We start from the raw sequence: 17,115 nt of genomic DNA, 5'->3' as shown, positions 1-17,115 counted from the left end.
GGTTCCCAGAGTACGTGGAAATATATCTACCCAGAAGTGCTAAATTCCAGCCTACAAAATATATGTATATATATACAGCACAGAAATGAGGAAAAGGAAAAAAGAAAACAGAGGGCAAGAACTCTCGTTCTTTTTATTCAATCTGGTAACTGAGAAGTTGAGCCACACAGAGAGGCATAGAACGCAAGCAATTGACGCAACGAGAGGGAACCCGTCGAATCCCGAACAAAAAGAGCGGAAATGGCACACGAAATGGCAAATGGAAAACACCTCTTAGTCGTAGAAACAGACTCCCACAGCAGACCAAAAAAACACCGCTTTGGCAAACCTTCTTCGTTTGCGATGCTTATCATAACACTAAAACGACAGAGAGAACGTCTTCACTAACTCATCTCGTAAGCCGTTTCCCGTCTTGCGCTATAAACAGAAAACCCGCTCCCGGACGCACAGAAGCCACCGCAGGGTAGCAGTGCCCTTTCGGGAAATTACCGCACGCTGTTGACCCGTTTCCTCTTTGGGACGGGATGTCCGTTTTGGGCCTTGCGATGTTTTTTTCTTTTTTTTTTTGTCGTGTGGAGTGATGTTATTTCGTGTTGAGTGATTGTCGCTTGTTACGAATATGCTATGTATGTAGGGGAGGTGATATGTATGCTGTAGAGCACACACGCACCTAGATGAGCCGATGAGCAGCGGTCTTCTTCCTCGTGTCTGCGATGGCTGGTCTGATACGGCCCTCGCGTTCCAGTGGTGGGACGTTCTTTTCCACCACTTTGGCCAGGGGGACTGTCCCCATGAGGCCCTTGTTCTCCGCCAACGTAGAGCTCCGCAGGTACAGTGGGTCCTTCTGGTAGTACTCGTCCACTATCGGGTGCAGTAGTATCGTTTGTTTCTTGATGGTGAGGATGCTGTTTGTAGGTACTGCGGTCCAGTCGCCTCTCTCGAACGTCAAGGGTTCCGAGGCAACCATGATCACGTCCTGGTTCCGGTCCAGACGTTCCATACGGTACTCCCCAGGGGAGGACTCGACAAAACTGGACCCACTGCTGAAATGTAATGATGCGGCCTCATCCGTCTTGGAAGTGATGTATCGGGATACAACAACGGTCGATCCGTCAGTCACGGCGAAATTCAATAACGACGGTTCTGCAGAAACGGTAGCGTCACCACTCTCAGCAACCTCTTTAGTCCAGTCTCTGATGTACCCTATAGTGTTGAGCAGTGCAGTCCGCAGCGCAGTATGTCCAAAACCACCATCCTTCTTACTGGGATCAACCCCCATTTTATCCAGAGTGTCCAAGAACAATGCAAACGCACACTCAGAATCAGTACTCCCCTGTAACAAATTCAAGTACTCATCCTTAATGTGCGTCAACAGTCTTCTCTTGATCTTGGCGAAATTCGCTATACCACCGTTGTGCATGAAACATATGTCATGGTACGTGAATGGGTGGCAGTTCGTCTCAGACAGAACACCGTAAGTGGACGCCCTCACATGTGCAAACACAAGGTTCGACTTGGTCTTCTCAGACAAAGTTTCCAAGTTCTGGTTGTTCCACGCTGGAGTGATTGCTTTGAAAATGCATGGCCCGTCCTCAGATAACTCTGAGTCGAGGGGGTAGTAAGCGACACCGAACCCGTCCCCGTTCATAGGCCGTCTCCTGTCCAGCCGCAGCCGGCTGTCGAAGGACTGGTTGATGATGGAGTGCGCAGGCCTCGTAAGCAAGTGTGACAGCTTGATCGGCTCTTTACCTTTGAAGATTAGAAAACGGCACATCTTCTGTCACCAAAGGAAGACTGGAAATATGATGTACTGCTTTCGTCTCATAGAACAACGCAAAACTCCGTCTCTAATCATACCGTAAACTACATCTATCTATCTATATATATACTGATCAACTGTTATAGTATTACAAGTCCAATGTAATGCCGTACGAATAAAAACTGTGGGCAGTCACGTGGTCCATGTGTATTAGTGTTACAGTGTGTATAGGTATGTATGTAGATGTGTCTTCGGTATTGTGCACCGCTGCATTCCTGGTCGGCAAGCCACCTTTCCTATGACTCTTAGTTCGAGAGGGGGATGCGCCACACCCGTTTTGGGCTTTCATTTCCGGAACAGCCTATTGAAAAATCTGTTGGACATGTAAGCTGCACAACCAAAGAATCTGATCACAGCAGATAGCGCCACTAGCCACAGAATTATGGTGAAGTAGACGGTCGCGTTTGCTGTCAGTAAGGGTTTTTGGAACTGCTGGTCAAGTTCACCGGCATTGCCGTGCCTCATCGACAGATAGTCGCCAATACCACCTGTCTCCAAAACGGCAGCGACTACACCGAAATTCGTCATCACCCAGAAAATAATTACTAAAGCTCTGACGTTTGCGTAGTAACCAGTCTTCTTCTCCTCATAGGACAGGGAATCACCACTGTCCTCAGGGGTCGAGTTATCGTTCAAAATCTCCATAAATTTGTTGTAATTCGCTTGAATCTCAGCATTGGAGACTAGCACCTCCATCTTGAAAGTACCATCCTCCTTGGATGTAATCTTGCCCAGCGAGCTCTTCGAAACAGAACCCTTGGTACCCCACGAAAGATCGTGAACGTTACAGAAGGCATAAATGTTCAGTACGTTGATGTACGAGGGGCTCAGCAGGATGTACTGCACGAAACTCGTGATCATATGCCAAGGCTGCAAATAGATGATCGAGCTCGCAAAATACAGCACATAGGTCGACCCCATAGAAATCACCATGTCACGGAAAGTCCTCTTCGTGATCAACCCCTCAAAAGTAATATGCGGACCATCCAAAATATCTTCAAAGGACTTTACGGCCATGAAGATGGAACAAAACAGCATGTAACACATCAACACGGCAAAGAATAAGAAATTCAGCACGTAGTACTTCTCTGTACTTTTCGGCTTATTTCCTAAGGAAAGAATGAACGTAGAAAAAATCGAAACACCGTATAGCCACAAAAAGACAACAGATAACACACCGTATACTTTATGGTACTTCAATGCAATGGACAAAGACAAAATCCTGAAAACTAAGAAGAACGAACTTAGGGAGAACCACGATATAATGGTGTTGAAGAGTAAGTAGAGAAATTCAAAAGTCAGCCATAACTTCCTAAAAACATTATGCCCACTGGTCCAAACCCTGTGTACATGACAAAACGAATAGACAGCAGCAAAAAAGGACCCATTCAACCATCTTCTTCTCTGTAGAATGAATTCTGGGACACGTTCAGGAACATCAGTCGAAGCGTATGAACTGCGACAGTACTTCAAAACCCAGTTACTGTGCTTTTTGGTTACAATCTCAAAACATAGAATACGATCCTCGGCCAAATACATGTTGGAGGAGAAAAAATTAAAACCCTTATCCTCCAACCCTTCCCCGTAAAAGTACTTTTCCAACGGCTGACCACGAACAGCTTCAAATCTATATGCCGAGAAGGCACCTGGTAGTACCGTAATAAATCCAAAGTTGGATTCAGTGGTTTTGTCCAAAATGTTCGACATCTTGTATTCAAAATTCTGCGACGCAATTAATGGATTAACCAGCTTTGTAAACCCCTTACCAAGGAAGGTTTTGATTTCACCACAAGCACCACCGACAATGGGGCTGCGGAATTCTCTCCAGAGTTCATAGATGGAGTCCTTACCAGGCATTGTCCCAGCATCGAGCAAAGTAACAATCCGCGGTTGTAACAATTCAGCAAACCCTTCAAAAGCCCATCTATGCGAATTGATCTTTTTTTGATTTTGCTCCTTCAATGCAAAAAGTAATTGAACTGGGACGGTGCTTTGGTTACACACCAATTCGATGCCGTTTTCATCAACGCTGGAAATGTTCATCATAGTGGTGTGCTCGTACATATGCATCGCCACCTTCTGGTCGTTAATCTCATCTTTTGCGAAACCATCTTGGTAACAACCCAATGCACTCAGAAGCGCCAACGATTTCTCATTGATCTTGGAACGACCATCAGAGACAACACAGACGACAATTTTCTTCCATGCGTCCGGACCCCACGTACTGGACCTGGTCCTTTTGACCATGTATTTGATATTGTCCATTACCCCTTTCAGAGTTCTCCCCAATAATACATGATCCTCATTGTACATGGTGATAACGATCATCAGTTCAGTTTCTCTGGGTCTCATATATTTCAGTTGTCTCACAGTAAAGTTCTTCATTGCCAATTCTTGTGGTCCACAAGTAATTGCTTGGTATCTCATAAATTTGAATTCGTTCGACAGAACATTTTCTTTATCAACCGCCAAAGAGTACCTATCAAGTAACGATGCACTTATTGGCGAATCGAAGACAAAATTACCTCTAAACAGTTTGAATTTCCTAATTTTGGTGGTGGCCCTCCTCGGTAGATTACGTTTGGTGCTCTCTGATGAATCACCCATGTCCTGTTCCAGCAGTGGCGCATTGAGGGCACTACTTGATGATGTGCTTGATAGTAAAGATCTTGATTTTACCGCGGCCAGTTTGTTAATTGTGTTGGCGTCGCTGTAGTCTCCAAGATCCCGATATTCTTTGTCCAATTCGTTACTGAATTCTGAATCATCATCCTTGTTATCGTAGATGGCCAGAAGACCCCCGCTATAAGGGTCAATTACCTCACCGTCCCTACCAAGATATGAATTGATCTGGTAATCGTCTCCATTCTGATCAATGTACGAATCCTCCAGGTCAACAGATGCTGAGTTTGTATTGTTCGCATCGTTATACAAATGCTGCTGAGAGTAGTTGTTCAGTATCGGATATGTCTCATCGTTGTTCGATACGTCACTGGGAGTGTTACTCAATGCTGTAGAGGACCGGAAGTTAGTAACGCTGTTGTTTCCACTATACGTACCATCAGGTTGTTGGTGGTAATTGTCTTCACCATATTGGTGTTGCTGACGATTTTGGGTGTTAACCAGATCAATAGTGGAATCTTGTGTGAAATCAGACGGTGTTTGAATGACGTTTATGGAGGGAACTTGAAACATATGTGCCTCATTTGGCATTGGTGTATGATTGGGCTGGACAAACGTTTCGTTATATGCAGTGGGTGGAGTCTGAATCCTACTATTGGACGGTATGACGGGCGGCGCTGGGCGACCCATTCTGCCATTACCGTGGACTATAAAACTGTCATATTGGTTCTCCACGGTCGTAAAGTTCCTGGGAAGTGAAGTGTTGTACGGGTGTTGTTCGTAACTGAGCGGTTCAGTGGGTGTCACATCATCTGCGGATGGCTCATACCCATAACTTGAGTCATATACCTGCTGCTGCTGCTGTTGGTGGTATTGGTGGTATTGGTGATAGTCCTGATAGTTTTGCTGGACATGTTGGTTATTGTATTGATTCCATTGATTATACCCGCTACCGTTGTTACCATGACTGTTATAATTGCTATCGTTACTACGATCATTAGTATTATAGTAGCTCATCGCGTACTGTTTGTGTAGTAGTGTCTCCAAAACCTTCTTGCCCTGCTACTTAACGAGAAAGTTAGTTGCCGATGAGAAAGCACAGATTTGTCAAGATGCACAAACCTTATCGTTATAAAGCAAAAGTCGCAAAACGAACCAGCACAGCAATGAGATGCGATCCGTTTCTTGAGTCTTATACCGTTCTATAAATAAAACGCTGCTTCAATAAGCTTGAAACACAGCCCGATCAGATCATATTTACCCGATCAGGAAATGTATCGCCAGAAAAGTACGCGAAAATCGGTTATTTCCCCTTTGGGTATTACGCAACAATAAACGCGTGGCTTGGTTATCACTGTTCACGGCGAGGTTTGCTGGTATACGTAGTTTCTCTTCAACTTATCGACCATGGTCTCTTGCAATCCGCAGGAGGCTTTGGCTATGGTAGCTGCGTTGGTCCTTAGAGTGGCCGCATTCTTCTGTAAGGTATGCATGACGGGTTCTTGTTCCGATGTACCCTGTCTCAACTTGATCTGGAACCGGGTTTGCTCGTTTTCTGCAGCGGAGAGCATTACGGTGCACAGCCGGTACACCGTGTAGCTTAAGCTCCGTTGCTCTTCGCTGTTTGATGCAGATTGCGTTTGTAGCTTTTGTCTCTCTTTGGTCAGAATTGCTCTTGCCTCCGCCAGTTTCTTGCCCAGGAGGGTCGCTGCACGCCATTGCGCTTGCGTATCTTCCGGGATGCAGGTTAAGTATAGCCCCAACAGGTCCGTTTGCGCCAAGCTTAGCTCCGGGGAAATCCCATCGCTTGTCTCGGTGACACGCGACTCGAATTGTTCCACTTGGCCTCCCGCCAAAAGTTCAACACACTCAATCTGATACAATGCAATTTCTATGTCGCTGTTAACCAGCTCTGGTTTCAAAATTAGTGTGTCCCTCAACTCACAGTTGGACTTTGAGACTATTGTGCTGAGATGGGATAACTGGGTTGCGTTGAAGATCGAGTCTCGGTTTTCGAGTAGTAGTTCCATCAACGTTTCATTGAACTTAAGACAGTTCAGTGTAACCTCAGCAACTGATTCAAGGGTAATCTGGTCTGATATATCCACAATTTCGTCAGTGTTTTCATTTCGCTCTGTCTGCAACAGTTCAGTATCCGTGTTGGGGACAGCCGCCTTAGATTCGATGATCGAATTAACGTCCAATTCGCGGAATTGATACTGAATAAGACTCGTCGACAAAGTGACGAACTTCTCAGTCAATTGAACAATCCCCGCACCATCCAATGGGAACAGATCTGTCGATTCCAGTAGCAGTAGGTACGAAGTCAATAGATTGAATTGCAAGTCCCAGGTGTCAATGCCCAAACTGGAATGATACCTCGAATATACCTGCTCCAAGTCCTGGATTATCAATGGTAACGTCCTGAGCATCGATACTTGAGGTAAATCGTCCAGGTTAATATACTGAAGCAAGTTGACATGCCCATCATTAGCCATGTACTCAGTGTACAGCTGCAACATCAGTCTCGTCCTGTTATAGAGAATGTCGTATACAAGTTTATCATCATTGCCCTGTGCTAGATGGAGACCCTGGTCGTACATATCCAATGCCCTAAGATAAAATCGCAGACTCTTCTTCACATCTGACAGCAACCACCTCTCTCCGTTGTCCTCCAACTCCGTCGCCTCCTCGTAGAAGTCACTCGGAGTCACTAGTTGCCGCTTCTCTACCTTATTCTTACCCTTCTTGGACTTCTTGGGTATTCTGACGCCTAAAGTGCTCATCTGTAATGCCTCCCTCAGCCTTCCCCCTTCTTCCTTCAAAACTTTGACATGTTCGTCATATTGTTAATATCGTTCTCTTTTTTCCATCGTCAACTTCCTTCGGTCTTTCTACTGTCTGTGGAGTAGAACGTCCCGAATTACCATGATACGTTTACCATGAACGAGAGCGGCACTACTATACAGCACCGTGATTAGCAGGGAACCATCGCCCTTGCTTGTAGAAAGAAGGGAGCAACCCCAACTGTCCCGCAGGGGGCGCGAAATTTAGCGTCCAGATGCGAACTTGCCAGTAGTCCCACATCCTTTCACACGTACATGATGGACACCACTACTGTCGATGCAACAGCACAGAATCTAGAGCCTTCTCAGAATCCCTCCCCTGTTGCACCCCTTCCATACATCAACCCCGCAGAGACCACGATGCTGGGATGTTCAGCCGTATACTGCCAGCAACAAAGAAACCTTAAATCACTGCGTTGAAGACGTGGAGGTGTAGGAAGATCCTGGTTCGTCGACCCCTCATCGGATGAACGATGTGTGCGTCAATCACCAACCACCCCTCTGTTTCAATGAAGCTAGAACGACCAAAGGGTACACCCGTACCGTCACATCCTGTCTGAGCAAGGATTACATCAGGTCCTTACTGTTTTGGGGGGAGTTGACGGTACCCCTTCCTGCATGCGATATCCGTGTCTTCTTGAGGTTATTATCCGTGTGTGGTACAGTCCCTGGAATCCTATATAAATGTTCCGCTGAGCTGATTCGGTTAAAGGGTACCAGCAGTTCTTGGCCACTTACCTTAACGTTTCTGATTCCACAGGAGAACCATAGGTAATAGCTTCTAAACAATATACGCAAACATGTCTAGAGCACCTGCAATGTCACACGGTGTTGAAGAGTACAACAGAATTCTGGGTGAGGGTCAAGCAGCACAGGACTACTTGTCGAAGGCCCGGCAGAAGATTTCCCACGGCCAGCACCATGGTGCCATCGTGGACCAGTCGTCGAGGCAAGGGAAATCCGTACCTAGGGATTCAACCTTGGGCCACCATACTGTAGAGGACTACAACAAGATCCTAGGAGAAGGCCAGGACGATTATGAGCATGACGACCACCGTTTCGATACCGAGAGGAGAAGGAGTAGCGTGACCTCCCCTAGGGAAAACCCTGATGCGTATTTGCCAAAGGACAAGTACGGGAACACCATCTACCCCAAGGTCGACAACCAACAGACAGACATCCCTGGCGGTATGGAATTCAGCGATGCTCAACATCAACAACCACGCCAGTATGAACAATCACACCAGCACGAACAGCCACACCTGCGGTCCCAGCAGCAAACAGAACTGGACCAGACTACTAGTAGAGTGCGCGATTTGAACACAGACTCCAACTATGCACACACATCCGCGGCAGAAACCAATATGCGTTCTAACCCAGTGTCGAGCACTGCCCAACAACCCGAACCAGCTTTGGTACAACCTTCGCACATTGGGGCAGGCGCCGTCACTGGAGGAGTGGTCGGCGGTGCAGCCGGAGCGATGGCTGGGGGCACTACAATGGCCGGTGCCAACGCCGAAGAAATGTCGTATCCCAATGCCGGTGGGAGAACCGGTGGTGAGTACGGTAACGTCCAGCCGGTGGGCTACGGCAATGCCGCCCCAAAACCGGAGCACTTGAAGGACAGACGGGAGGAACACTACGGTAACCGTGGTTTCAACCCTGAAACCATGCTGGATGCCAGAAAGATGAACATGACCACCTGTCCCGAAGGGGCTATTCAGACCGCCATCCCAGGGTTTGAAGGGCATGGCACCCCAGTCCCTGGTGCAGGTAAGATGCGTGCCCCCCATGAACACTACGAGCCCTTCCATTTGATCAAAGACCCAAATGCCCGGAAAATGACAGCGCAGCACCAGCAGGGTATGGGATCCGAGATGCAGCAACCTGCCTCGCAGTACGCATCTCAGGGCAAACACGCGATGCCACCACCAGCCACTAACGTGGGGAGTGGACAAATGGGCAACCGTGACATGCAGCAGCGCCAACAGCGCTCTGGCCAGATGGCCGCTCGCGAAGAGGACCCATTACTGGGCACGCAACAGCAATCTGGATACCAGAACGCCGCTGCAGTAACATCCCAGGGTCAGGGAGATCCAAGAGAGTACGTCACGAAGACGCACATTGAAACGGACACTCAAAAACCCGGGAAGACGATGCACGTCGAGGGCGAGGAGATGGTGTACCATTACAACGCAGAGACCGGGGCACAGACCATCCCCAGACACCATGCTCAAGATGTGGATGCTCAAGGTAAGCCAAGAAAGGAGAGTATCGTTTCCAAGTTGAAGAAGACTATCAGCAGATGAGCGCAGCTGCTGACAAGAAAGGAAACATTTGGATTACTCCGCTCACCCTACTTTGCTGCATGTAGAGCACAGCAACCACCTCCACCCATTGCTTCTATGTTTGTTTAGTTGAAGATATATATATACTATATATATATATATTCATAATGACTCTGTTATGAGCCCAGTTTAAATAGCCGCTGATCTTTATGAGTTTTTTATTTCCAGATTATATATATATATGAAACATCTCTACGCCCCACTGTTGGTTGAAAGTGTGTGTTGCTGGAAACATACGTTCTCGGGCGACCAAGAGCGGCAGGGGTTTGCGTGTTCTTACTATGGTGAACTCTACGGGATTGCCAAGGCAAAGCAGAAGAAGGAGGGGTAATAACTGGAGACGGAAGCAGAAAGAAAAGGGTTCTGATGCGGATATTGACGGTGGTACGGCGGATGATGATTGCGGTGGGTCTGGTAACGTTGGTGAATCAGTTAAGAGAGCTCCGGAAAGTTTGAAACTTGGAACGAAAAGGGATAGAGGGAACAAACTTAAGAGCAGAAACTGTCCAGCACCGTCCCAGGGAAAAGATTTTACTTTTAAGAGTACACCCGTTGCAAATAACCAGAGGCGGAGTTGTGAGGAGACGGGAAGGCGGAACTGTGAAGTTGGAACACAGACAGAGCCCGCGGCGTGGTTACAGCTCGAAACGGCCTTTAGAGATCCACGAAGACACTCATTTTCAAGTAATGGGCTTACGGTTGTTCGCCATACTGGTGATGGTGACGTTCGCAAGAGTAGTATATCCTCCACGAACACTATTGATTCTAAGTTTTCAACTGCTACCACACTTTGGGACCCAGAATATCCCACCGTGTCCTCTGAGATGGACAGCTTGACTATGAGAGAGGGCACCAATGCTCTTACGAAATGGTCCAACGACGATCCATCGTCATACGGTCCAATTCTTGCTATGAGGCACAGTGCCGCAAACGAGATTGCGAAGTTACACAAAATATGCTCGAAGCTGGACAAATCTGTAATTGAGTACGTTTCGTCGACGTCGCGTGCAAAAGCGATTAGAGACGAAGATGTAGAGTACCGCAAACTGATGGATATTGCTGAAGAAAGGGACCACGTGGATCGTGACAACTGGTCACATCTTCCGTCATGCTGTATGGGCACCGATCACTATAATGACGAACGAATTCTACACTGCATTCACCCAACACAAGCCACTCCTGATCTACAAAACGTCTAATAGGAGTGGCACTCTAGCTTAGAACAACCAGAGGAGGACACACGGCACAGGTATACGTCCACAGAATGGCCTGCACAGTACGGAATCTATCACCATCACTACATACGAACACCTGCGGAACTTAAACTCCACATTACCCGGTACTTGCTGTTTCTGTGGGAGCGAAAAAAAAACCTGGACAAACAAACAGGAAAGAACAGGCGAATAAACAAAAGTTACCGAACAAGGACCTCAAATGAAAAGATAAGGAGTTGTACATAACGCGTATAGCAGGCCATTTATAGTCCGAATCCCTGGTCACAGTCCCGAACACGTGGTGGTCACTGGTTCAAGGAAGTATTTAACCATTGTTAAGGAGGAACACAGCAAACAGAAACAGATAGCGGAAGTAACAGCAACATTTGCGAACTTTCGGTCTTTATTTTAAAATACACGTTCAGGTACAGCATTAACAAGGTTTGCCTTCTTTGATAAGAGGAGCACTTAAAAAGGACGATTTTCATTACTGCTACTCGTAAAGCATATAGCATTCGCCCACTCGCGGAATCTACTGGTGAGTCAAGTGAGAAAACAGAATAGTCATATTACCTCCAATACATTCCGTTTGAATTTTCTTCAAGAAAAGTTAGCGTTTCTGATTTCTTCGATAAGGTATTGATATCATCCATCCGCTATAAGTCAACAGGGTATCCTTTACATCCTATTGATAATAAAAAGTGGAAAAACGGGCCAGAAATAAATAAAATTAAAGAAGAACGTTTATCGACGTGCCACTATTTCCATTACCATTTCGCTCACATGATGAATTCGAACAGTTCCGGATTTTTCACATCTAACAACACATTTGGGAACAGTTCTGATAACCTCTCGACGGCACACAACCAACATATCCCTGACCTGCACAGCCATACTGCTTCGTCGCCCATGCATGATTCACAGCCCGCAATAGACACCACCAGTTCGGATAGCACGGGCGGGGATTTGAATGAAACGAATATCTCGTCAATGCTGAACAACTTCTCGCTGGGGTTAAACGCTTCGCAACAGGAATTGCCAACCACGACTTACTCGCTCAAAATAAGCCGGTTACCCAGGGATATCAGTGCTAGAGAACCTTACGCACTATTTGCGTTGGCGGAAGGTATACTATGTGTTGAACTACACCCTAAGGATGAGGAGAGAACAAACGTTGGGAACACAGACATTTTGGATACCGAGACGTTTATAATAGCAAAATTCGAGTCTTTGCCACTTGCGGTGAGGTATGCCAATACACTAAATGAGAAGCTGGAACTGTTTGGGCCGAGCTTTCCTTTCAAGAGTCACATCGAGCTGATAGACGAATCTAACAGGAAACATATTCCCTTCCAAACGATGCTTGCGCCGGGCTCGTACGATAGACCCAACTCTCAACAGCAGACTTTGCCTGGCAATTCCCTAGGTAGCAATGCCAGACCCCAATTATCTGGACAGCGGTCTCGGTTCTCCTTCAGTGATCCATTCTCTTTGGAGGCCGGCCAGCCCTTGGAACAAGGGACGCACCAAATCAAGTCTTCCTCTATGAGCCACGCGCAAACGACAGATTTAGGTCTCAAAACAAGAGATTTAGGCAAGTCGTTGCTGTTGATGGAAAACGATGAAATCAACGATAACATTTGGGGACCCTCTGGCATCAACACTTTCTCCAACACACCACAACCTCCCACGCCGACGATGCCATGGTCGTCTGGTCCACCATCAACAACGGGGAGAAGACAAAGCTCCGTATTCTTTTTGCCATCTGCAGGTGGCTCCACCATTCAACCACCGCTCTCCAATCTGGACATGCAGCAGTCAATGCAGATGAACAACATGCCTAATACAATATCGGGGTCCACATCTTCAATGAACGCTTATGGATTAATGAACCAAATGCCGCCACAGAACCAGAACCTCAGTCAACAGATGAACCCTATGCTAGGTGCTGTGAACGAAATGAATGGTGGGGCAGGTCAAGGTTTTAATTCGCAGTCCCATTTGTCGAACATTCAAAATGTTACGCCACACAAGAACAAGCTACCCGCTTCTGGGAACAGACCGATCCCGAGCCATGGTGCCTCCACCCCTCCAAATAATGTATCCCATGGGCCAATAGATTTAACGTCCATGGGCAGTGGTATGAAACCGGCAACAAATCCATCCGTTGCTCCAGCAAACGTCGCAGGCTCGTCAACCATGTCACAGGCGGACTTATCATTGCTAGCCAAGGTCCCACCTCCAGCGAACCCTGCTGACCAAAATCCACCCTGTAATACGTTGTATGTGGGTAATCTGCCACCTGACGCCACTGAACAAGAATTGAGACATCTGTTTTCCGCTCAACAGGGATTCAGAAGACTGTCTTTTAGAAACAAAAACGGTAACGGCAACGGTCATGGACCTATGTGTTTTGTTGAGTTTGACGATGTCAGTTTTGCGACAAGAGCATTGGCCGAATTGTACGGCAGCAAACTTCCAAGGTCGACAATCAGCAACAAAGGCGGTATAAGATTGAGCTTTTCCAAGAATCCACTTGGTGTTAGGGGCCCCAACAGCAAACGCAACTTAAATACGCCCACTAACACTGGGACGAGCCCCAACAACTCCATTCAGCATCAAGGACCTCCAGCAGGGAACGCGCTAAACAACGTCAATTATAGCTACACACTTGGATACACCAAGAGCACATAATCCTACGTGACAACACTTTGTATCCACCAACCCGCACCTGTTCGGCATTTTTTCTCTCCCTGCATTCCATATTTTCGATTGCATTCATTATTAATATTAATATTACCATCATTATCCATATCATCTACTTGAAAAACTGTAAAAAGTTGTGTTATATTTTTATTTCCTTTGTGTTTTTTTTACTATCCCTATCAATTTATTCCCTTGTCCTTTTCTCACTAGTTTTATGTGGTATCTGTGTTATACCACCCATTTATTCCATAAGTTTCTACACTCTTTATATAATTCAATACATGAATCATGTCGGCATATTTCATTCCTCTACCTTCTTGTAAATTTGAATCATGTAGCTTCATACACGTGCTATCATCCCCGAAACAGTTTTGCTTGAACTACTTAAACCTGAAATGAGATGCCCAAATTTTCTGCTTCCCACAATTCTATGATTTCTCCACTTGAATCTTTTTTTTAATTTTTTTTCTTCTCGAAGGTGAAATTCTTGCTCTCAGAGAAGAAGAGCTTACAATTTAGAAATCGATGCCGTTGAGCAAACAAATACATCATCAGCTACCAAGATACCTGCATCGCATCAAAATTTTTCCACCACACAATTATACTGTTGAAAAAGAGCACAACACAGAGAGATTAGTTTTTCTTTCTTTTACCGGATTTATTTTACAATACACAACCTTTCCTTTTCACTCCAGATCAGCACTTTATGAATGAGATTGATTGTAATCTTCTTTCGAATGAAAACGAGCCCGCCGTGACGAGTTCCCATATTGCATCCATGACACGAGCAATAGACGCAGTGAATACGCCGAGCCCGTTTGCGGTGCTCCACCATGAAACCAAACTGGACGTTTATATCATCAGAGGGTATTGCCTTCTGTCTAGTGAAACGATTATCAACAGCGGCCTCTTCCAAAATATAATAAACTCCCCGCAGACGGCACAAGCGTCGCCGCCAACGCTCACGATAGACCCTCCAACGAATACAATAACGAAAAATACTTACGATGATAATAACAACACGCTAACGACAACCGCCATCCAGCAGGATGGTACAATCAATAGCAGCATAGATAGCAATAATACTACTACCCACAACCCGGCATCAAGCCTGTTTGCATCGCAGTCCAATAATGCAGCCACTACACAAAACGGCAGTAACTGGAATGCACCACTGTTCAACAAGCTTTCCTTACTCTACACTGCCTTGATCACATCTGGCAGCAGCATTGGCGAAAAGTCTACCGTACCAAAATCCGCAATAGAACTGTATCACAGGTTTGCACAAATCATGAGGGAACTGGACATCAGTTGCTCACTCTCGCCGTACTCAAAGTACTTCCATAAGTTGGACGGCAAGTTGTGGCAGATCAAATCTGACACTGAACTCGCCGATGACCAACTGTGGCAGATGGTTACCTCGAGTATCTTTGCGATTTATGACGCCCAGATGGGGAAAATGATCAATATACCAAACGGGAAGACCCTACAAGAGTTCAATGGCAACCTTAGCGGGTACAACAGGGGGGTTGTTTCAAGCAGTAACACACCAAACGATAATAGTAGCGTGTTGACCAACCAAACGCCGTCGGCAACGGGCATAGATTCTAAACTGAACAATCCGGCGTCCAATACGCCCAACAGCAGTGTTCCGAGCGTGGCACCTCCAGTGACTACGCCGGCCCCCACCTCCAAGAAACCAAAGAAGAAGTACACGCGGAAGAAGCCCACAGCAACAGGGTCCAACAAGAGTGGTGGTGTGAGGAAGGGTACCACGAAGAACGCCAAGGCGGCAAAAGAATCTAACGTGCCGAAGCAAGGTGATCAACTGAAGACGTCCATCTCATTCCCCGAGCTACTGAATGAGAAGTTACAGAACCTCCCTGTAGACGAGGACGGCACCACGGTCGCCTACGACAGTGGAAACCTTGATATGAACAAAGCGATGTCAGGGTACTACGGCCACGCGCCAAGCCCTACGTCCGGTACTGCGATTGACAGTGGGATCCACTCAAATATTGGCTTCAACATGATGCCCTCCAGCGGGTACATGGGCATGGGGAGTGCCCCAGATCAAGCGTTATGGAAGCGGCGATCGTTAGGGTCCATCGACATCAACACGCTGGAGGACGAAGCCGTTGAGGAGATCCTGCGAATGACTAACGAACAGAATAACCAGACTCAGGCGCGTATAAGCCAGGCGGCAACCGCGGCTGCCGCTGCCGCTGTCGCATCCACCACAGCATCGACTATCCTTGGCGCACAGCAGATACTGCGATCGCAAGTACAAGAATCGTGCGAGATGCTGGTCAAGGAGAAGGACCGAAGGATCAGCCAGTTGGAACAAGAGCTCGAGTTGGAGAGCAGGGAGACTTCTTGGCTGCGGAAACTGCTCATCGAGGACATGGGTTGTATCAAGAGCATGATGACGGACATTAAGAGGTGACTGGACCGCTAATGGCCCACGCTTCATCTATTATCCACTATATATATATTGATAGAGTTGCCAACGTTTATTAAGGCAAGATGTGTAACACAAAGGTTTATCTTCTACCGGTCCCTCCGAGACTTTAAGAAGCAACAGTCTTGGTGTCTGGTGATTACCTCTTGTATATTGTACAATTATGTAACAAACAAGGGGTTGAAGAAAGGATTCTGCTGCAAATGTGAAGGGATGAGTTCGCGGAGAGGTAGTCGCGTATATAACTGTGTAGTAGTAGTGATCTGCATTGCCCTGTTTATACGTTTGAGCGTGATATTTTGTTGGACGCCATATTGCAAATCTGTTTTACAGAGCACCCTGAGTAACGACCACAGCAGCAACATGTCATCGTTGAGAGTTGTGTCTTCAAAGCTGGCTGCGCAGATCGACCAGGAGCTGATGGGCCCGAAGATCGGGTTCACATTGCAGCAGCTGATGGAGCTTGCTGGGTTGAGCGTCGCGGAGGCCGTGCAGCGGGAATTCCCCCCCGCTGCAACGAGGAAAGGTGTGTTGATCGTGGCTGGTCCAGGAAACAACGGTGGTGATGGGCTCGTCTGCGCAAGACACTTAAAGTTGTTTGGGTACGACCCAGTGGTGTACTACCCTAAGCGGAGCAGCCGGACCGAGTTCTACGGGCAGCTTGTAAAACAGCTGGACTTCTTCAACGTGCCCGTGCTGTCCGAGACGGAAAACTGGACACAGTACTTGAACCCGGACCGGACCTTGTGCGTTGTGGACGCTATTTTCGGATTCTCCTTCAAGCCACCCATGCGGGAACCCTTCGCAGAGATTATCAAGAGATTGCACGCCGTGCAAGAATCCGTCCCCATTGTCGCGGTAGACATCCCGACAGGATGGGACGTCGACGCGGGTCCCGTCGAAAAACCTCACCTTACCCCGAAGGTCTTCGTGTCCCTGACAGCACCCAAACCGTGCACGAACCACATCGACCCTGCTAAGACGGTCCACTACGTGGGGGGGAGATTCATCCCGCAAGAGTTTGCCCAGCAGCACGGATTCGAGCAATTCGATTACAAGGGCGTCAACCAGATCCTGAAGCTGTGAGCAACCCAATGGG

General features: G+C 47.1%; 8 protein-coding genes across 8 annotated transcripts; 5 read left to right on the top strand and 3 right to left on the bottom strand.

Moving 5' to 3' along the window:
- Positions 1 to 670: 670 nt before the first annotated feature.
- Positions 671 to 1,774, bottom strand: DUG3 (glutamine amidotransferase subunit DUG3; the record flags this gene model as incomplete). Its single annotated transcript, XM_022608545.1, has 1 exon — positions 671 to 1,774. The coding sequence occupies one exon, from the start codon at positions 1,772 to 1,774 to the stop codon at positions 671 to 673; it is 1,104 nt and encodes a 367-aa protein (XP_022465031.1).
- Positions 1,775 to 2,104: 330 nt separating this feature from the next.
- CHS1 (chitin synthase I) lies at positions 2,105 to 5,458 on the bottom strand (the record flags this gene model as incomplete). The annotated part of the gene is made up of 1 exon (XM_022608544.1): positions 2,105 to 5,458. The coding sequence occupies one exon, from the start codon at positions 5,456 to 5,458 to the stop codon at positions 2,105 to 2,107; it is 3,354 nt and encodes a 1,117-aa protein (XP_022465030.1).
- Positions 5,459 to 5,799: 341 nt separating this feature from the next.
- On the bottom strand, positions 5,800 to 7,227 carry KNAG0F01150 (uncharacterized protein; the record flags this gene model as incomplete). The annotated part of the gene is made up of 1 exon (XM_022608543.1): positions 5,800 to 7,227. The coding sequence occupies one exon, from the start codon at positions 7,225 to 7,227 to the stop codon at positions 5,800 to 5,802; it is 1,428 nt and encodes a 475-aa protein (XP_022465029.1).
- An 860-nt stretch (positions 7,228 to 8,087) lies between these two features.
- On the top strand, positions 8,088 to 9,596 carry KNAG0F01140 (uncharacterized protein; the record flags this gene model as incomplete). The annotated part of the gene is made up of 1 exon (XM_022608542.1): positions 8,088 to 9,596. One exon carries the CDS (start codon positions 8,088 to 8,090, stop codon positions 9,594 to 9,596), a length of 1,509 nt encoding a protein of 502 aa, XP_022465028.1.
- Positions 9,597 to 9,916: 320 nt separating this feature from the next.
- On the top strand, positions 9,917 to 10,834 carry KNAG0F01130 (uncharacterized protein; the record flags this gene model as incomplete). The annotated part of the gene is made up of 1 exon (XM_022608541.1): positions 9,917 to 10,834. The coding sequence occupies one exon, from the start codon at positions 9,917 to 9,919 to the stop codon at positions 10,832 to 10,834; it is 918 nt and encodes a 305-aa protein (XP_022465027.1).
- Positions 10,835 to 11,635: 801 nt separating this feature from the next.
- WHI3 (mRNA-binding protein WHI3) lies at positions 11,636 to 13,543 on the top strand (the record flags this gene model as incomplete). Its single annotated transcript, XM_022608539.1, has 1 exon — positions 11,636 to 13,543. The coding sequence occupies one exon, from the start codon at positions 11,636 to 11,638 to the stop codon at positions 13,541 to 13,543; it is 1,908 nt and encodes a 635-aa protein (XP_022465026.1).
- Positions 13,544 to 14,333: 790 nt separating this feature from the next.
- On the top strand, positions 14,334 to 16,001 carry GCR2 (Gcr2p; the record flags this gene model as incomplete). The annotated part of the gene is made up of 1 exon (XM_022608538.1): positions 14,334 to 16,001. One exon carries the CDS (start codon positions 14,334 to 14,336, stop codon positions 15,999 to 16,001), a length of 1,668 nt encoding a protein of 555 aa, XP_022465025.1.
- A 228-nt stretch (positions 16,002 to 16,229) lies between these two features.
- Positions 16,230 to 17,102, top strand: NNR1 (NADHX epimerase; the record flags this gene model as incomplete). The annotated part of the gene is made up of 1 exon (XM_022608537.1): positions 16,230 to 17,102. One exon carries the CDS (start codon positions 16,230 to 16,232, stop codon positions 17,100 to 17,102), a length of 873 nt encoding a protein of 290 aa, XP_022465024.1.
- Positions 17,103 to 17,115: the final 13 nt, after the last annotated feature.

This window comes from Huiozyma naganishii, chromosome 6 (genome assembly GCF_000348985.1).
Source record: "Huiozyma naganishii CBS 8797 chromosome 6, complete genome".
Classification (NCBI taxonomy): domain Eukaryota; kingdom Fungi; phylum Ascomycota; class Saccharomycetes; order Saccharomycetales; family Saccharomycetaceae; genus Huiozyma; species Huiozyma naganishii.
Note: the sequence above shows the minus strand (reverse complement) of the source record. Positions and strands in the feature narration are given on the sequence as shown.